Here is a 21,225-nt window from a genome sequence, read left to right on the forward strand (position 1 = left end):
CATTATGGAAGATGCAGCAACGGCGAGTGCAACCAGCAAATGGCATATCAAAACACTTTCAATACACTTGCTTACGTGACGTACGACAAGGTGGCACACATGGCGGCTGGTCGGCGTAGCGCGGCCTCGCGCCCTTGGGCAGGTCGCAGATGCCACACGTGGCGTCTGTTCGCTCCGGGGCTTGCATCCGACGGCGCACGCCAAGGTGCGTGCATTGTTCCAACCGTCGTACGTACAGGGGTCATGGTGAATATGAAGCCCGGGAAGCAAGATATGACTCACATCGTTTCCTGCCCCAGGCCGGACCTATCTACAGTGCGCCCTGCTACCAGACGTCTTGCGGGGAGCGAGTAGGGTGCGTTGTGACCTGCGCCGTGACAAGTAGTAGCGAGGGTGAGTGTCTTTGCATCTAGGACGTAGATCGATTGACGGAGGTGCGTGTGATGGCGATGGGGCGGCGAGGGGATCGCGTGTTTGCAATGGAAGGAGTGGGATAGGATTGACCGTGACTGGACCGTGATGAGAGTCCCCAGTATCTGTCTAGATTTTTATCTTGAACGATGTCAGGTACTTGTTTGGAGCGGGGGACGCTCCAGATGGAACAGAGTGCTTTCGGACTTTTCCATCCAGGTTGCAGGTCTTATCTGCACCGGAACTCCGAATGCGTACCCACAGATGACGAATACCATGGCTTCGTTTCTTCCGAATCACAAGATGTTTGAATCACGCAATAATCAACCCGCGGGAGCCACTCCTCACAGAAGCTGAAGCGACTATATGTGCAGTGAAACAAACACACCCAAATAAAGCCAGTTCACAAATTCAAGCGCTCAGCCTGGTTCAACGAACAACGCTGCGAGCGTGCATTCGTCGGTAATCGTGTATGTACGCACAAACCACCTACCCATCCGGCATGACAACGTGATGATCCGGTCTATATATGGGCGCGGCGGGGCAGAAGACGGAGAGACTGGCTGCCGGTGCGCCATGACATTCGTACGTGTAGGCTGGCATCACGCCGGAACCTCTCTCGTCTCACTCTCCAACTTCGAACACAGGGCAGGTGCTGATTGAAGCGTCTGCGTGAGCACCACTATTGGTCTGAGCTACTCGGCATCAACCGTAGTGTCCCTGGAGTCGGCGAGTCGGAGTCGGCGAGTCGAAGTCGACGGTCTGCGGCAGCCATACCAGTGTCTTCAGGTTGCATACCGACCCCGGGCTCCAAGCCTGAAGACACCGACCCCAGTCCACGGTCAAGCCCGACCTCGAAGTGTTGCGGGGCGAGGCTTGGGACTTGGAAGGTGCACCGGGTCGGGACGAACGCGACGAGTCTGTCTCTTCATACAGTACGTCATCTGGCTTACATGCATAGTGAGTAGCCACTGGGAGCTGATCGATCGCAGTGTGGGGCGCCGCGGGGCGTTGTGTATCCAATCGTGTTCCCAGATCTGGATCACAACCGTACGTGGGCTGTTCCGCGAGTCGACCCGGAGGAGCTCCCTGGCCAAGCAGGTGGTGCGGAGGACTTGGCAGAACCGCCCCAGAGTCGCTGCGAGCTAACGATCCATCGTGTTGCGACTCACGTGGAAAAGGCGTCCGTAGACTGATCCTCGCGTCTAGCACCGCTCAACACTGACGCCGACCATCAGTCCGTGCGCGGCGTCCAAGGCTGGAGGGAAGGGGCGGACAGGAGGCACGCATGCATCGGGGGCCGGGACGGAACTCGCAAGCGGCCCGTGTCGAGCGCACGCACACGGATGGCGAACCGCTGGCGGGACGAGCGCATACAGTGACGGCGCGGCCGGTCAAGGGCCTTGTGTATACGGAGATGGTGAGGGTGCACGTGGGTGTCGATGGGCGACGAGCTGACACCTAGTTAGCCTTCGGTGAGACCAACGAAGAGGTGACTCAGGCCAACGGGTGCGATGACAGACGGGGACAAGACATGACGATACGGCCCTCGCTTCATCTTCGCGGGACAAGGCTTGCAAGTTCTGACTACGGGCGGGCGGTGGGCGTGAGTGCGTTTCCGTCGGGGCTCATCGACGATGTTGCAGGGTTGTGAGCGCGAGGGATTCACGACCGTCCGCGTTGGCGTATTCCACGTTCGGCCTGGACGGGACGGCGGGGTGCGCGGGGTGAACCGCTACGCGGCCGGCGCTGCAAGGCAGCCAACGCAGCCTGAGGCGCGGCTCGGAACAGTCGAAGTCAGGAGCAGCTCCGAGCGGAGGACGGGTCGCACAACTCGAGTGAGTCGCTGCCTCTGCGCAAGCGTCCGTGCGTCAGAGGTAACCCTGTGATCATAATGCACTGAGACAAGTGGCAAGGACTCGGAAGTTAAGTAAGTACGATCAAAGATGACCCAGACACGAAAGCAGAATGATGTACATACGGCGGTTTGCGCACAAATACAGTACGTGACAGAATCAAGGGATCAACACAAGGGACGTTGAGACTCGGAGACGACCACTCGTATGGTCTAAGACACATGGACGGAAACCGGTACGAGTGAGGACCGCGACAAGTGGACAACAAAGGCAACAGCGAACGCGAGCATGGCTAATCAAGTGAAACGGACCGTGTTGCGTATCTATTGCGCATCCTAGTCGAGCTCTGGCAATCATTCGGCTACGAGCGAGGCTCTTTCGAGCCTATATCGCCCTGTCTGAGTTTGTGTGCCCGACACGTTCTCGCCGTGACAAGTCATAGCACGGCTGATGTCTATGCATGATACACAATAAGAATTTGACCGTCCACGTAATGGTGAGCCGCACCTGTACGCAATGACACCGAGTATCTAGATGCTATCCAATGCAGGGCGAACGACAGCGCGGTCGAACTCGGGGGAGTTGTCCGACCGAACCTCCGGGGTTCCGCTGTCCGGGCATGGGGGATCCACGACACGCGATCGATCGGGAAGGCATATCTCCATAACCCCACGAGATAGCCATGGGATGAAGAGGGGGACCACGAACGATTGGATGGACATGGACAGTTCGCAGGGTGTTGGCTCGGCATCGAACGGGCTCGTACCCAAGGAGCGGCTTTTAAGATGCGTGCGGGTGAATGCCAGGCTTACGCGCCCAGGCCCGGGGAGTAGGTTGGAAAATATCTCGTGACAGATTGCAGCGTGGAAGATGGCGATGTCCGAGGAAGTGGTCTCCATATCTGTGTCGAGGTTGACACCAGCGTCGACGCCTGGCTCTCGTAAGGAGAAACAAATGGACATGTGCTCCAGACACGGGCTCCTAAGCTGCGTGAACAGAGATAGGAGTGTCTTGTAGATCCATGATGTGCGCAGTAACGACACTACAGTGAAGGTCACGTCTAGATATTCCAGTGCGGTATTGTACACGAGCGATGGAGCAATACCCAGCTTGGTACGCTGTGACACATTAGTATGTAGCCTATAGCACGTAGGTATACACGGAACTCACCTGTGATGGTTCTTGATTGTATCGGCATCTGAACGCGCGAAGGACTGCCCCAGAATGTCGCAACACCTTGTCGATGGCAGCGTGGAATTCGGGTCCGGGCATGTCCACGAGACCTATATAAAGAATCCGCAGCTCACAGCACTGCCTCGCGAACAGCTTGAAGAATAGTGCAGCAAAGGCTGAAGGCACCGACCGAAGAGTGACATTGGTGAATGCTTTCATACCTTTGGCCACTCCATTCAACACGGCTTCGTCAGACGGAGGCTCCCATTCTGGCACTTCCTCACAGCGTATGCTTCGGAGGTCAGGGAAAGCACAGAGGAACTGCAGGAGTTGTGAGAACGAAAAGAATTGGGTCGTGTCCAGCACCAGAGTGTTGATGTTCGTGTACAAGGCCAGAACACTGAGCACACTTTGGTGAAACGACTCAATGTGAGCAGTCCCTGAGGCGTAGTCTCCGCTGGCACATCCGAGAAGCTGCAGTGATCGTAGCTTCCGCTTTGCGGAGGGCAGGAGGTTCTCCCCTATACTATTGAGAGCCTGAGGTGCAGAATGGACCGTGATCGAGTAGAGGGTGAGGTCTGTAAGACTAGGCAGAGCATCAACGATAGTCTGGAGTACCTTGGCATGACGGAAGCGACATTTCTCGAGTGTTAACGAGGTGACTGTTCCAAAAGAGTTGAGGTAGGTGAAAAAGGTCGCATGAGGTCTCCTTGTAACCCAGTCTAGCCGTAAGATCGAGAGGCGCTTGACCGCCGAGAGAAGGCATCCGGACATACGCATAGAAAATGTATGCACATACGGCTCTTCGGCGTTCTCATAAACGCGGAGCGTTTGGAGTGATCGGCCATACCGTCGATTGACCTTGGACACGAGAATACGCCCAAGGTCGCCCAGGGCTCTCGTGCTTCCAATGATTACGTCCCGAGAGAGATTGCGCTTTGCAGCGTGATACCAGGCACAGCAGACGAGGCAGCATCTGGCGAGCTGTACGGGCTCGTCCCATATAAAGTCGGCGATGAGTTCGATGATCTCGTGCGGCAGAGTCAGAGATGCATCACTGGGAGGGCATGAGCAACCACTTGAGAATGGTCAACGCAAACGGGGCCATACCTCGCATAGACAGCAAACCTGAAGTTAATCTCGATGTATCTGGGTTCATCAGACATTGTCAGCGCAAGTCGAAGGATATCTACCAGTATCAGGTCAAATCACAAGGCGAAGACGTATCGTGAAATAGAGCGCACCTCGTGGCTACGGCGCGATCGGGCGAAGACCGTCGAACGATGTGCAGCGAGCTGGCTATGGATCCCTACGGACAGTCCTCTGAACGCGGATACACGTCAGTTTGCAATGCCTCAGCAACACTGATTCTCACGCACATCGGTAGGTCGAGAACAACACCAGTGGTGGACCTGACAACCAGCGCGAGAGGGCGAAGGCAGGCAGTGTGGCGGTAGTCACTAGGGACGGCAGGGCGCAGGAGACGGAAGATAAGGACTCATAAAACGACCCAAGGAAGGCGGCGTCCCCGCGCAGTGCCCCCGCGTACACGTGTTCCAACGCTGCCTTCAAGCAGCCTCATTTCGCCAAATGAGGGTGGTGCTTCGATGCATTCCATCCGGCGAAACGCTCGCCGGGCCGATGATTCATTGACCCAGTTGGAAGGCGCGATGCCCTATGTACGCAAGGACAAATTGCAGACCATCGTGAGCAACAATACTAGCGCAGAGTCTTACCAGGTAGTGCCGACTACTTCCCTGAATTGACCACAGAACAAACCCGATGCCCCCGGACTGCGAGTGATCAAGGTACGGTCGCGACAGACCGGAGTGGCGACGGATGTTGACAATTTCTCACTCGTCGGCTTGCGCACAGACGAAAGGAAGTGAGACAGATGGGCCACCGGACGTCTGGCGACATACCTCTGCTGGAAAATATGCCCGCACATTCACTGTGGTCGATCACCATCTTTCGTTCGGACCGCCGGACATCGTGCTCTCCGCACAGCAAGGGAATTGACTCGCCATGAGAAGAGGCTTTCGCTATTCGCTAAGGTCTCGTGTCCGTCGTAATCGAGCAGACACCGAAGGGGACAAGGGACGTGTCCGACACGAGGCCAGAAGCCATTTCCTACTCGACCCACAGCGCCGAAGCGTGACGAAAGCATAGAACTGTTTCGTTGTCATGTTGAGGATCGTGCGGTTGTGCACCGCAAGTTGGATCGTACCACGTCCGATGGCCCTGCTTTGAGGAAATATTCGCGGGCGGTTGACGCAGTGCGGAGTGGTTGACGGGGTGAAATTGCAAGTCAACTGTCGCATCCATTGCGAAGACTAAGAATGAGTGCAACTATCCACCCGCCCACGCACAAAGTGCTGTTGTACAGTATGCAGCACCTCGTTGGGCTTCCAACATGACCTGCATCAAACGACTCGAGGCTCGGACGAGCAGTGGAGCTTCTGATGTAGAAGGCCAGTCCGAACGAACGCTAGGACAAAGTTGACAATACAAGCAACGCGTGGTCCGACATGTTGAACAGACTGGGTCGCGGAGCACGGAACAAGATAAGACGACGTTACAGTCAAATCCACGTGCACGTACAGCAAGGAGACACACGACGTCCTCATACGGAAGGGCCCGGCGCCGCGGCTGTGGTAGGACCCATCGTCTCAGGTCTCGTGTGACGAGCCTCGCGGTGGCCAAAAATGCGAGCCGAATGTACGCACATTCATCATGAGCGAGGAAGCTAAGTCGCTAGTAGCCTCGAAGCACACCAAGACGAAGATACTCGTGTTATGCACCTCGCATGCAGTCGTAGACACGTCCGCCGAATCGACACAAACTTGGTCTCGCGCCGTCGGCGCGCGTTCGAGGAGTCACTACGCGCAGTCCACTGAAACAGTGAATAAATGAGAGACCGTGTAGCGTACGAGCAAAAACTTCAGGACTGGGCGCACTACTCACTGGGCGAGATATCCGGCGACCCACTCCGTCGTGGCGTCGTAGCATCATAGGTTGGTTTTTTGACGAGAATGAACGGAGATCATGGTGCCTTGTTTCCGAGTAGATACGAGGGACGGTATGCATAGGCTGCCTCGTCGCGCTGGAAGGAAGCGCTATTGCAAACAATCATGGGCGGACGGCGGTACAAAAGATAGCTAGTATACACACCTCGTGTTGCTCGCCCTCAATGCTACCTCGCAAAATCTCTCCGCGTCTCCGATGTCTGCATTGATGATAGTTACTTGAGGGTCGTTCATAGGCCAGCCCAACATCGAGGGCATCGACCTGCGGACGCGCTTGCGCGGTTCTGAGATCCTTCGGAGCCTACACACAAGTCGAGTAGCTCGTATTTACGGCTCGTCCGGCATACACGAGCTATTACCGATGAGGGCCAATACCACGATCAGGGACTGCATACACGGTGGTAGGGAGAGGCACGTTCGGACATACCCGACGTCAAAGCAGGTCGACTCCGTCCCCCGTCCTCTTCAATCCCAGCTGTTCGATCGTAACAGCTTTTCGGCGTAGCCTCCGGTAGAGCGTAGTCGACTCCGAACGAGTTTTGTGAGCGATGGGAGTGCCAGTGAAGGTGTTGGTCTGAGTTGATGCGCGTCGCGTCTTGGTCACTCGCGTCCAGGTCGCTCTCCAGCGCCTCTGTTCCCTCTTGTCGTTCACCACCATATCGATCACCGTGCACTGTGCCATTCAGTTGCAGCATCGTGCGCCTCTACTAGCTCACCGCGCTGCGAACGCCGGCGACATATCTGTTTCTCCTCAAGCCCAATTTTGGATCTTGCGCCTCAAGATCAACATCGAGGATCGACGCTGCCCTCAGCATCAACCTCCATCACACGACATAGCAATGGCTGCGTCTGCGAGGCAAGTACCACATGCTCAACGTCATCGACCTCGCGCGTGCTCGTCAAGTTGGAGGGCACTACGCGTTATGCAAGTCACGTAGTTCTCGCCCATCCCTCCCCGCCCTGCTGCCCTATACGCGCTTCCCGCCGGTACTTAGCCTAGCCAGTCGTAAGTACTGGTAATCATCTTCCGCAGCGTCATGCGGGCTCGTCGGGCCTGTCGAGCGGCTGAAGACGAACACATCTAACACGCAAGTGAATCTTCACGTACGACTCAACCGTGGAGGGGCATTTCTGAAGGAGTAAAGCGGGTAGTGCAGCGTACGTCGCTCGAGGGTTGAGTCTGTATATCCCGCTGATTGTACTCGAGCAGGCAGTATTTTCCGACCATCACGCGCACCGTGGCTGACTTATTGCTTGGGCATACCACATAACGTACCCATCGCTTAGCTCGCGCATATATGCGCGCGATCCTAGTCATGCGATGTCGAAACCAAAACGATGCTGTGCGCTTCTAGCGTTTGCTTGCTAGATAGGTGGACACTGGAAATTTCGGAGACGCGGTCTGTCGAGGAAGGCGCTCACTGCAGGTGTCCGCTGGTTCGCTGAACTCAGTATGCTGCTTGCCGTTTCCATTCACAGAGCCGCGTCTTCATAGGACTACCAGGCCATCAGCCCTTGTCCTCATGCAGCTTCATCCCGGTTCTGCTTAACGGTCGCTCTGGTATGCTGCATTTGCTCCGACTATGCTCCGCGGCGCCAGCTAACCTCCGGGAAACTTCAGTTCTGCGATTCCGCCACACGGATCATACTCAATCGGTGAGTGGTCATCCCTGAATCGAGTCGTCGTGCTTTGTCGCTAAGTGTACTTCGCCGTGGCTCCGACAGCTCGCTGCAGCACACGAGCGTCGGCTTCGCGAGCGCGGTGCGTGCGAGCGGCGCGGTGGTTGGTGGGTGTCTTGTGGTTGCGAACTGTCTCATGTGATCGAGACTTCCGCCAAAGCGCGGCGGTGTCACGGTGTCGGGGAAGGGGGGTCGAAGTGCGCGGCGGGGGTGGAGACGTGGCGGGGTGTCCAGGGTACATACTACTTCCGAGCTGTCCGCCCTTCTCTACACCCCTTCGTCGGTGCGCATCCCGCTTGTGGCTTACGATTCCTGCCTCAAGATGCGGCTAACCCGACGTAGATGCAGGGCCATTAGGGCCGGCATGCAGAAGCGGATGTGTGTTGACGCGCGGGAGGGCAGTCCGAGTCAGAATGGGACGCAGGTATATCACGGTACGTCGCAGCGCGTCGACATCTGCTTTGAAGACATTTTGACCGGACTAAAGAGGGGATTTTTTGCCGCGCTCTGTCAAGTCAGCTATGGCGATCTCTCCCTCCTAGTCTCATATACACACCACGCAGAGCGTGTCAGCCGTCGGCGATCGCCGAAATTTCTAGCTGCGTGCCGGGTGGGCCAGGGCCCGCTTCGAGCCATCGCGAAGGCGCACCTGAACATACTCCAACATATCATGATGTCGCAGATCCCTCATACGATACGGTCAGAGCGGGGACAAGGCAGACGGCAACGCGCATCCTCGCAAAGTCACACATTCGATACGGTCATCCAGGCTGTGAGTTCAGCTCAGAGGTTGAAATTGGCCTGTCGTTTGAAGGTGAGATATTACAGACTCGAAGGCCACGCTCGCTCACGTTCTCACGTCACAGGGAGCTCGTGTGATGGGCACGGGGAACAGCTGGCCAACTCCCAGTCTACGCGCGGATTCTCGTCAGCGTCCTTGGCATCGATGCGTCGGACCTGGTAAGTGATCCCCAGCTGCAGACCGTCAATCTCTAGGCCAAGGGCAGCCGGAAGAGGGCACGGAGCATACAACAGCAGCTAGGAGATAGTACGATTTTTTCACTGACGCACGGGCCATGTACTGTACATGCACTACTTAGGTTCAATGCATCGCTATGGCCGCGCCGAGCGCTCAATTTACGCGGACTCGCCACTGAGGCGGTCCGAGCAGAGCAGGACAGAACCTAATATGCTTCTAGATCTCACATGAGGCCTGCTCGAGGCCGTGTGGTTGACGCGATGCATCGCATTCAGTCAGATTCATAAAGGATTATCGCTGCGTGTGAGTTCAAGAGCCACTTTTGCGTCGCCCTTCCTGATACAATCTCTACGCTCAACCGGGGCATCCTTTCGATCCTGATTCACGACATTCGTACTCCACTGCCACTTCCTCTCCAAGTAGTGTCACTGTCGCGCTCACGTCCGACGCGGCTCAATTAGAGGCGCCTTGCTCCGGTGAGATCACAGTCGTATGTTATCAGGCAAGTCATCGTCTGATCTTTGCGTGGTGTCAGTAGAGTATCTTGGCGTCTGCCGTCGGTAATTGGATTGAACGGCACTCAAGCTTGCACTAGGTGAGTCCGTCCCAGTAAGGTGCGAGCTCGCATGATCAACTTGCATGGCCGTTCAGTAGATGGGCGGTACCACGCACAACGAAGACGAAATGGCCAAGAAGCTCGAGATTTACTACAAGCCGCCCACGTACTCAAGGTGCGTATCCATTCTATGTATGCTGTCCAAGTATCAGTGAAGGTGACACATACCAATTATGCTAACTTCCTGTGCGTGCAGAGACAACTATCCGCGCTTTGCGCACGAACTTGTCGAGCGCATCGTCGACTTCCTTTGGGATGATCCCAGGGCATTTGCGGGGTGCTGCCTCGTTTGCCACGCGTGGTACTGCGCTACACGCCCGCTCTTCCCTACGATGGCGGTCGATCACCGATTTATCCATAAAGAGAGTTTCATGCAATACTCAAGACTCCTCGCCCGACCAAGATACTTGCCCTTTTTCAAGGTTCAAATCGCATCGCTGAGACTTCATGGAACGTTCGCGCACTCCTGGGTAATGCACATTCCCCTAGGTTTGTTACCTCGACTATCGCTCCTCGTGCTCTGGTATGCGGATTGGGTGGCTATCAACCCCCAGCACTTCCTCCGTCTCTCGAATTGCAAAGATTCGATGCGAGTCCTGGAACTTCGCTTTTGCCGCTTTCGCCACGCGCTCGACCTTCGCAGGATGATCAATGCACTACCCAACCTCTCAGAGGTGGTTCTTGATGAAATAGCATTCCAGCACCCTTCCCTTGGCGTGCACACAGTCCACCCACTTCGATACTCCTTATCAAAATTCGAGCTCAACAACGTGCGCTCGAGACGCGCACTACTATTGTTGACATTGCTCAATTCACGAACATGCCATCAATTACGAGAATTTGTTATCTCGCTCGCGGGCCGACCGTGTGCAGAACTTATAGCACATGTTACCAGCATACTGCAAATTACAGGAGCTGCACTCGAGAAGTTCTTGTGGTGGCATCTTCACGGTGAAGGTAATGTTCCTCAGCACTCACTGTATCTGAAATTCATCATGATTGCTCACCGACTTAAACGTAGCCTTCGAAGCCGTACCGCGATTATCAGCGAACACGTCACTGGAGGAACTAGACCTGGCCCTGTGCCTTCCTTCGTCGCCGCAGATCATACAAAGGGCTCTCGAGGCCTTGCTGTCCGACATCACCAGCCCGCATCTGCGGCGAATTTCGCTTTCCATCTGGCTCAACCAATCTAAAATCCTCCAGGATGCAAATGAGGTCCCTGCCTCCCCAGCAGACACGACGAAGTCTATTCCCACATTCCACGCCGTGCTTTCGCGCGGCATCTATGACCGGCTTCCAAAAAATGGTGTTGATGTCTACTTCTCTATGTCAAAAGTAGAGCCGGAGGCTAACCACATAATGTCTGGGATCAAATTCCACATATTCACTCTTTTTGCACCGTGGTTGGCCCGTAACAACGTTCTGAAACTCAAGTTCGATCCCGATCCCGATCGAACATTACCATTAACACTTCCTTACTTTTACTCTGAGGTGAGGCACATTGCTTCTTCATCCATAAGCCCGGCTGCGACTTGCTCAGCCTGCTGATCAGCTCAACCCAGATCGCATCGCCGGATCAGGTCGGAGTCAGGACGATCGCAGGAAACGAAGACGTAAGTCGGGAGGCGTAGATGTAGAATGTGAGCAGGCAGAGAAAACGGCAGACGATGGACGAGCGAGTGCAGAATTCCTCGCGCAATATGTATGCCGTCGTTTCAATATCTATTCCGAAATGCTACGCTAGAAACACGGGTCTCGGAAAGATAAGCACGGGCTGAGCACTCACGTCGTGTCTTGGTGACGCGTTGAGTAGTGTACCACATCAGTCTCCTCATCGGCCCTACACTGACAGCTTCCGGCTCCTTCCACAGTCGTAAGGCTAGACGATAACCGACCGCAGGGCACGCGCCGCGAGACCGTTCCAACATATCGCTATCCGTCTCCAAAGGGAACCATCCTAGCGTGGCGATGGGCAGCCTCCCTCTGGCTCTGTTCTACGTTCAATACACACGTTCGCTCTGCGATGGGTTCGCCCCCTTACCTGCGAGCGGTGGCGGTAGACGGCTCTCGAAGTTTAAAGCGCTTCGGCCATGGGTGAATAGCAGGAGGACCACTGTGGTTCGTACTCGCGCGAGTCACACGGTAACAACGTACTAACTTTGCGCTGAAGTTCTAGTTAGCATGCGTGACTACCTGTCCGATCTTGCCACCACCCGGCTGCCTCCGTACATGCCCAACTGTGTGTACGCTCTTGGCTCTGTCCCCGCCGTCTCGAGCAGTGGTGATCTTGTTCACTGGGGCGATGTTGGATCGCACGTGTATGTACAGCTCGCCTGGGTCGAACGAACGCGACGGACGACTCACGCCGCGGCTTGACAATATCTTCTCCACTATCGCGGGTCCGTATTCTTGTCGACTGCGAAGAAACTCTGCGCCTGGTGTGCATGTGCGGAAGCAACGAAGAGCACTGGGTCGGCTGGTAGAATGAATCGTCGCATCGTAGCCGAAGGGCCACGCCGGAGCTTAGGGCTCGACAACGAGCAAATAGCTCGTTGCCAGCACAAGCCTGCGTCGTCGGAAGTGTCGAGCAGTGAATATTTCGAGCTGGCAGAGCTGCGTGGATTACTAGTACGTCGCTACAAGATATCCAAGGCCCTATCTATCCACGAAGAGTCCGTCGAGTCGCGCAGGCTTCGCATGCGTCCAGAGAGGAGAGATGTCTCTCTGAACGAGGAACAACGCCGATCGAACAGATCGCGCGTGATGAGATGATGGAGACGCAGTCTCAGCTTGCAAGCCCAGTGCCACCACGAGTGGTTGGCTGCGTATCCCACTGCTGGAGAGACGGCGACCGGAGGCGTCAGCGATTGAACGCGGGGTGGGGGGTGGACGAACCTCTTCATACAAGCTAGGGTGTAGCCAGCCGTGGCCTGAGATCGTTCATGAGAGAAAAGAACCTGAGAGACGAGCGTGAAAAAGAAACAGTGTTCATTCAGGGTGCTTACGATACGTGCGAGGATGCATATTGGCTTACGTATGATGCATGAGTCACCACGTCGCCGTGTGTTCTAGGCATCTTCCGCTGGATTTTGCCAGGAGACATGTGTACTAGCGACGTATAGGCTCGAGCAGAGTGCACGCGCGGATACCACGGCGTTGCTGCAGCGCGATGATACACAGCTGCACGCGCAGAACGAGGATGACGAGGACCTGTCTTCCGTCTCGCTCGTCTCGCCACAGGTAATGACATTCCGCAACGCCATACCGCATCGACGGCTCCGAGTCGTCTGAAGAGCGCGTTCATCGCTTTTTGAGCACCGCTGTGGGAAGTACTCATTGAATCGCATACGATGCACCAGTTAACTCACATCCCCCTTCGTCCCCAGGCCTGACTCTAGAGACGGGCACTCGTCCCCGCGAGAACATAAAAGTCCTCACTTCAATCCACCACTCCATCGGCCTGCTACATGTCTTCCGTGTGTTGACCGATAACGCAATGGATACGTGCGGAGCGAGGAGGTCGGTATGGTTCGTAACTGCGAGGAACCGAGCATGTTGCACCTCCAGGCTACGAGGTCGGGTCCTGGAGCCCTGCTTCATACACACAGCAATCCGACCACGCATATATTTGGGTAGAAACGGGACACGGTGAGTGCTAGTCCGTACACGAATCACGTAGAGCCGCCGGGAATTCTGAGTGGAGGCTAGGAACCCGAGACAGATCGTGCGTACGACACGACCCAGTCTGCGTGAAGACGGGAGATCTGTGTCACGATCGCTGTGGATGAGCACGCCAGCAATGTGAAGCTGATTGGATGAACCTTACAGTTGGACACAGCCGCCGTTTATTTCTCCTGCGCGTTCGCGGGTATATGGGGTTTCGCAGCGAAGAAGTGGGGAAATGCGGGCGAGAGGTGAGCGTGAACGAACACGACATAGCATCGTACCTACATGCGGTAAACGGCTGTTGCATGATCGCCGTCCAGTAGGGCACTGATCTGCGTCGAGCTCTGAAGCGGGTCTATGACAGGTGAGTCCTGACCCAGCAGAACTTCTGACGCGCTAGAATTCAGATGGGATACGGCGGGATTTGATTGCAATGAATGAACATACAGTATTCGGTAGAAGATAGGCGGGTCGGCGATAAGCACGGTTGATCTCGAGCCGTGCGTGTCGGACCACAGAACTGTATCTAGGTTGAAGCATCGAGGCGGAAAGGCGGTAGTTCTTCAACATCGGGTAAGCTACTAGACACCGTGGAAAGCTAACAGGACATACCTCGCATGCAGCCACGACCAGCTGTATGTATGGATTGACGGTAAGCCAAGGTTCGAGAGCACGAACGAGTCCGTCCATCCGTCCCGCTCATCCGTCCCGCTCGCCCACGCGCAAAGTGCTACTGTACCGTGTCGGTATGTGGCACTTAGTTGGAAGTTTGACCCGACCTGCAGGAGACGACTCGGGGCTCTGACTAGCAACGAAGATTCTGATGCAGCGAGTAACTTACCAAGGAGCGAAAAAAACTTTGTTATAGAGTGTCGGCTGGTGTACGAGCACACAGAAGAGAGGTGGAAGGGTCGCTGCAACAACCCGGGAGGAACGAGTGAGGCAATCGGGATAATCCGTGGTCTCCGAGGGACTGAATCCGAGATCAGCTTCGTAGACACAGAAGAACAATTTGACCACACAGATACAGAGGACCGCAGGCTATGCGCCACGATGCACAGAGCTGCGGCTCCCGCAGTCGTCCTGAATATGACCCAGTGTCCAAGACCTCGTTGCAGGAGCATCGCGGTGGCCAAACGTGCGAGCTGAACGTACGCACGTTCGTCATGAGCCAGGAAGGTAACCCGCCAATAGCCCCGAAGAATACTAGGACAACGAACACTCGTGTTACGCACCTCGCATACAGCCATAGACACGTCCGCCGACTCAACACAAACTGGGTCTCGCGTCGTCGGCACGCGTTCAAGGAGTCACTACGCGCAGTCCACTGAAACAGTAAATAAATGAGAGACTGTGTAACGTACGAGCAAAAACTTCATGACTGGGCACACTACTCACTGGGCAAGATATCCCGCGACCCACTCCGTCGCGGCGTCGTAGTCTCATAGGTCGGTTTTGGCGAGAGTGGACGGAGATCACGGTGCCTTGTAACCTCATAGATACGAGGCACAGCATGCATGGGCTGCAATGCCCTCGCAGACTCGGAGCTGGAAGGAGGGACGATTGCAAAGAATCACCGCGGACGTCGCTACCACATATACCTAGTATACACACCTCATAGGTAGCCTTTGTGATGCCCGCCTTTCAATCCACCTTGCGATACTTCTCCGCGTATTTGAGGCCAGTATCAGTGAGAGTTGCTTGAAGGTCGTCGAGAGACCTACCCAACACTGAGGACATTCAGTTGAGCAGCGCTGAGCGGACGCGCTTGCGGGGTGCGGTCTTGGACGTCCTAATATCTTCTGCGCCTACGCGCTAGCTGGGTAGCTTAGATCCACGACTCGTGTCCGACATACACGAACTGTCCACTGATGAGGGCAGATGGCACGATGAGGCACTGCGCGGTGGTAGGGAGAGGCGCGTACATACCCGACGTTAAAGCTAAAGGTCGACTGCGCCCGACCGTCCTCTTCAATTCCAGGTGTGCGATCATGACAGCGTGTCGACGTAGCCTCAGAAGCCAGAGCGTAGTTGACTCCGAACGAATGTTGTGAGCGACGGGCGTGCCAGTGTGAGGGTGTTGGTCTGAGTTGATGCGCCGCGTCGCGTCTCGGTCACTCGCGTCCAGGTCGCTCTCCGGCGCTTCCGTTCTCTCTTGTCGTTCATCGGCCACCGCATACTGCGCTATTCAGTCGCCGTTTGGTATTGTGCGCCTCTATGTAGCTCGCCGCACTGGAAGCTCCGGCAATGCATCCGATTCCTCCACTGGTCCGACCTTCGATCCTGCCCTTCAAGATCAACATCGAGGCTCAGGATCAACATACGCTACCCTCGGTAGTGACCAGTATCCAGAACACTGACCGCGACACCACTGAATCATAATGGCTGCGTCTGCGAGCTAAGTACCACACGCTCAACGTCGTCGGCCTGGCGCGTGGTCGCCAAGCTGGAGGGCACTACGCGTTATGCACGTCACGTAGTTGTCACCCATCTCTCCCCACCCTGCTGCCCTATACGCGCTTCCCGCCGGTACGTACTCAATTGTACTGGCAGCTACTCTCAACAGTGTCACGCGGACTTGCCGGGGGTGCCGAGCGGTTGAAGCTGCACGAACGCGTCGAACACGAAGGTCATCTTCTCGTACAAGTCAACCGTGGAGGGTCAGCGGGGTATTTCTGTGAAGGAGCAAAGCGCGTTTTGCAGTGTACGTCACTCGAGGTACAGACTGTATATACAGTTGATTTGACTTGAACGTACAGTCTGTTCCGGCCATCACGCGCACCGTGGTTGATTTATTGCATAGGCATACCGCATAATGTATCCATCGCTCAGCTCGCGCATATATGCACGCGATACCGATCATGCGATGTCGCGATCCAACATCATACTGTGCGCGTTTGTCATTCTTTTGCTAGAGAGGCAGATGCTGATGATTTCGAAGGGGCGGTCTGGCGAGAAGCGAGCTCAGGCGTCTCCTGACTCACTAACCTCTGGTGTATGCTGTTCGTCGTTTGCGGTGGCGTCGCCACGTCTTTACAGGGCTAACAGCATGGCATCCGTTCCATTGCCCCATCCAGGCTCGGTTCAACAGCCGCCCAGCCATCCCACGTTTCCCCCGACTGCGTGCCGTGGCCCTCGCAAATCTCAGTATCTGCGAAATCGATGTACCAATACAAATTCGCACCGGTTCACTCTGCAAACAATACCGCAATGGCAGCAATCATCGCTACAGAACGAACAAAATGGTGCACTGTCCGAATGGTTCTGCCGTTCATGCTTGTCCCGCATCGACGTCCGTAAATGATGTTACGCTGGTATCATCTGCCTAGCATCAACCGATCGCACTGTCGTTTTCTCGACTGGACGTACATGTCAATCACGGCCTCTTCTCGTTCAAGAGCCATTCTAATCACTCGAGCGACTAACGAACACGGCGGAGGTGCGCCATGACGCGTGACGGCCCGCATATAGACCCGTCACTTGCAGTCTCAAGTCCGGCAACGTGGTGATCGGAGGGACGTGTTAACTCTGGCGTAGCGCGAGATGTTGTCTTCCATCGGCGAGCGAGCGGCGGAGGTCAGCGCGGGCTTGGTTTCGGAACGGACGAAGCTCGTGGACGACGCGCAGGGGTCCAGTCCAGAGGGGAGAGGAGTTAGGGCGGACCGATCAGCGACGTGAGTGCTACGCATGCTCTCGATTACTGGATCACTCCTTCCTCAGTACTCTTCATGTGTAACATCTGTTGGGGAACTTGACGCACGTACACCCTATTGTCAATGACATGATGCGATGTTCGTTCACCGATCAAGTTCGTGTTGTCCGTATCCAAGTCCGCGATTATTCGAGGAACAGTATTGTTCCTGATTCGTACCCATCCATGTCGACGTGTCCTAGTCTGGAGGTAGCGAAAAGGTGCCCCGCCGTCAGTGACTACGAGACCATACTTACGCTTGTATCGCTATAGTCGTCATCTTGTCTGCACACACGATGCGGAAGCTGAGAGTGATTCTGAGTCATGTATGCGGCCACGTAACTCGAGTTGATCACTGCCCCAGCGCAGATGACTGCGCTTCGAAAGTATCGATTGTCCCGCTAAGTACCATCATGCGAGAGCGCTGCGTGTATTCTTAGGTGAAATGGTACTACGTGTACATGTGGTGCATGGGTACTAGTACTATCGAGATGAATAATTCCGGAGACATCGGCAAGAAGTCTGCTGACTGCGACGACAGAGGACCCGAAGTCGAGAGAAAACCGCGCACTGCATACAGCCGTTTCGTCAAACGCGAGGCGCAAGGACGAGACATGGTCACGCGTGGGATCGAGACTGGTACGAGCAGCAACTACTAGTAGACAACAAAGAAAGACAAAGATGAACATGATCGACCGAGTGGATCGGTGTTTGTAGCGTGGACTCCGGTGCCTATCGTCTGAACAGAGCTCTGGGAGCGAAATCGGCCGGAATGGGCGTAGGCTCGGAAACGAGAAATTGATGACTGCGTTCGAACGTCGTCGATGCTCTAGGATCCCCTGCTTTTCCTCATTTATAGTTCGCAGGATCGACGCTATAGAGCCAAGCGTGCAGCGACTCGCTCAACTCGTCCTCCGGCACTTTCTATCTCATGCACTGGGTTCTCCTGGGTCCTAGATACGCGATCCATCAGGAAGTTCCAGCGCAATGACTCCACGAGCCAGCCAAGGACTAAAGAGGGGAACGAGGAAGGACTTGACGGTAGCCGACGTGCATAGTGTTTCTGCAACGCAGTTTGAAGCGTGTTCTTGGTTCGAGCCCATGCTGACGCGGAAGAGGATGGTGACAGCCGCATAGGACAACCTTGCAAATACGTTACGGGAGAGAGCGGCATGAAACGCTGCAATGGCCTCCGCCGTGATCGCGCATGCGGAACCGTCTGTACCGTGGAAGGTTAGGAAGGAAACGTGTGCGCTTTGCAAATGCGTGCTCCCAAGTTGCGTGAACAGGCTCAGGAGAGTTCCGTAGACCCAAGGCATGTTCAGCGACGAGGGAGAAGTAAAGTCTATGGTCAGAACTGCCAGACTGGCGTTATATGACAGCGAAGGTGGAAGACGGCCTGGAACATGCTGTACGAGAACGTCCGAGTCAGTATGCGACGCGACTGGCACGCGCACAGCGACTCACATGGGGAAGGAAAGCATCAATCCAACCAGGGTGACTCCATTCGAACTCCCCCAATGCCGGCCCGGAATCTCGTAGAATTTGGCTGATGGTCTGAACCATTGCGGATGAGGGCGGTTCCAGGAGATCGATGTGCAGCTCTTCGAGCTTGCGACACTGCTGTGCAAATAGCTCGAAGAACATAGTGGCAAAAGCTGAGGATACTTGCCACAGGTGGACGGAGGCCCATGAATTACCAGCATTCACGCCTGTCGCCAGCGCGACCGTTTCAGCCGGGGTCATCGGAGACCCCAAGTCTTCTGGCAACAGGTCACCATCTATACGCATGTTGCGAAGGGCCGGGAACACATAGACAAAAGAATGGAATTCCGAAGCGGAGAGGAAACCAGTATACCGGAGGAAGATGGTGTCCACAGTTGTGTACGACGAGAGAACATCGAGCAGACTCGAAGTGAGGTGCTGCCCGTCACACATCCCCAGGGGACATTCACAACCATCGTAGTCCCGGAGGTGTATCTCACGGAGCTTCTGGTTGACAGCAATAGGGGAGCGAGGCGGCGATGTGCTATCCAGGGCTACAGACTCGACGGCAATTGAGCGAAGACGGAGGACTTCCAGACCAGGTAGAGCACGGGTGATCATCCAGATTTCGTCGGCACGGCGTAATCAACATCGCCTGAGTGACAAGCAAGTGACGGACGAGAAATAGGAGAGATGAGTGAAGAAGGATAGGTGAGGCCGTGCGCTTGTCCAATTGAGCTGCGAGAATTTGAGGCTCTCCAACTGGGACAGTAGACGTCCAGGCACCCGCATTGGAAATGTATGCGCAAACGGCTTGTCCGGATGGTCCTCGATGCGCAGGGAATCAAGCGCACGTCCATAGCATTTGTTGTGCTTGGACATTAGTATCTCTACGAGATCACCCAAATCCCTGCTACTTCGGATGGTATACCGGCGAAGGTGATGCCTCGCGCTGCAATACCAAGCTCGGCATACGAGGCAGCACCTGGCGAGCTGTACAGGTTCGTCCCACAGGAAATCGATGATAAGGTCTATGAGTTCTTGCGTGAGGATTGGAAATGCGTCGCTACTGACACAATCAGCGAACTAGATGAAGATAGCTACGAGAATACGGCACCTCGTATGGATGGGCGGTTTGTAGCGAATCTCACGCCAAAAGGATTTCACCATCATCTCATAGACAGCGTTCATATCCCCGCAACTCGTACCCGAGTCACGACGCTCGTGTTTCGAGGTCCTAGACGCAGGCAAGAGTCAATCAACACAGATTCGTACATGGATGCTTCCGGAGCATCATACATACATTCAACCGATCGGTAGGGTCAGGTGTTTGAGAGGAGCTAGGCTGAAGCGGGACGAGCGACAGCGTCAGATGTCGATAGTGAGGATACGGGGATCCCGAGAGAGCAAGAGCAGCAGCTCTTTCCCTCCACGTGAGATAGAGCATCGCCGCAATGCGATGAGGGCGTGGCGCCCTCGCACGCGTACACCGTGTACTGGGCGCTACCACACGAGCAAACATTAACGGTGCCAGTGGCAGTATAACGGTGGCAGTACGCGGTATAGCATTTGGCCAGATCTGTATTGGACAGGGCGGGACTGGGCTCGAGGCGACGATGTTGATGTTGCGCATCTAGGCCTCGCGCGCGAGTTGAATTCGTTTTGTAGACATGCAGTATGCACCGAGGCAGCAGCATTCCAGCTATTGAAGATTGCGACGCGTGAAGGAGACAGAGAATAGGGGTCCCAGAACTCAAGATGCCAACTGTCAGCGCACCGCCACAGCGACATCCTACTAATTGGTACATGCAGATGAAACGGCACCACAGGAGTTAGCAATAGCTCTGCACAATACAAGCAGACAGCCAGACGTACATTAAGCCGCTCTCCCCGAAGACCTATCCCATTCAGCACACCAGCGCGCACAACCTGCACCCCCGGAAAGATCATACGGCCCACTGGCGGCTATTGACAGCCTGAGCCGTAGAGAACCTTCACGACGTTCATGCCTTTAAGATAGTAGTCAGACGCGTAGAGTCTGAACCATACTGGCGGTCTACATAAGTGTAACGGAACGCCAACGGGCGAAGCTTTCGGTCGAACACGTTAAGCATCAAATCGCGCAGCATGAGGATGTCATTGAATGGAAGGATGCTATCGTAGGTGAGGTTATGAAGCGTCATGCGCGCTCACAGAGATCTCTCGTCCATTTGGCCGTACGGAGCGCCGCATTGGGTCTCGAGTCAACGGCTTGCGCATATCTGACAACGTCAATTAGCCCAGCACTATACGCGCACCAGCAAAGCCGAACACGCACCAAAGGCATCCTCCTCGTCCCTCGAGTTCCGCCCCAGCCCCAGACTCCCATAATACTCCCGCACCCTCCGGTACACGCTGTACCCCAGCCCCTCATACATGCCTATCGCGACGTCGTTCGTGCACCGGACGTAGAGGTCCACGAAGAACCCGCGGTAGTTCTTGTCCGAGACGCGGTCGAGGTAGTCGATCATTTTGCGGGCGAGCGAGAGCCGGCGGTATTCGGGCGCGACAGTGAGGGCAGTGATGTGTCCGTGCCATTCTGTGTCTTGGCCTTCAGCCTTTCCCAGAACTAGTGCAGGGCGTAGTATGTCAGTACCTCT

The 21,225-nt window shown here is 55.4% G+C and overlaps 3 protein-coding genes across 3 annotated transcripts; 1 reads left to right on the forward strand and 2 right to left on the reverse strand.

Annotated features, from left to right (window-relative positions):
* On the forward strand, positions 1-709 carry B0H18DRAFT_1059777 (uncharacterized protein). Its single transcript, XM_048031102.1, has 4 exons — positions 1-22; positions 91-205; positions 300-393; positions 463-709. Exons 1-4 carry the CDS (start codon positions 12-14, stop codon positions 495-497), a joined length of 255 nt encoding a protein of 84 aa, XP_047885096.1. The 5' UTR covers positions 1-11; the 3' UTR covers positions 498-709.
* Positions 710-2,522: 1,813 nt separating this feature from the next.
* B0H18DRAFT_333971 (uncharacterized protein) lies at positions 2,523-3,878 on the reverse strand. The gene is made up of 4 exons (XM_048037651.1): positions 3,662-3,878; positions 3,438-3,550; positions 2,775-3,385; positions 2,523-2,721 (listed from the first exon to the last, which is right to left on the reverse strand). Exons 2-3 carry the CDS (start codon positions 3,537-3,539, stop codon positions 2,798-2,800), a joined length of 690 nt encoding a protein of 229 aa, XP_047885097.1. The 5' UTR covers positions 3,540-3,550; positions 3,662-3,878; the 3' UTR covers positions 2,523-2,721; positions 2,775-2,797.
* Positions 3,879-18,054: 14,176 nt separating this feature from the next.
* Positions 18,055-19,207, reverse strand: B0H18DRAFT_1128226 (uncharacterized protein; the record flags this gene model as incomplete). The annotated part of the gene is made up of 2 exons (XM_048035325.1): positions 18,055-18,510; positions 18,569-19,207. The coding sequence occupies 2 exons, from the start codon at positions 19,205-19,207 to the stop codon at positions 18,055-18,057; spliced, it is 1,095 nt and encodes a 364-aa protein (XP_047885098.1).
* Positions 19,208-21,225: the final 2,018 nt, after the last annotated feature.

The sequence above is a fragment of the Fomitopsis serialis genome (genome assembly GCF_022376445.1).
Source record: "Fomitopsis serialis strain Sig1Antser10 chromosome Unknown B0H18scaffold_300, whole genome shotgun sequence".
NCBI lineage: Eukaryota > Fungi > Basidiomycota > Agaricomycetes > Polyporales > Fomitopsidaceae > Fomitopsis > Fomitopsis serialis.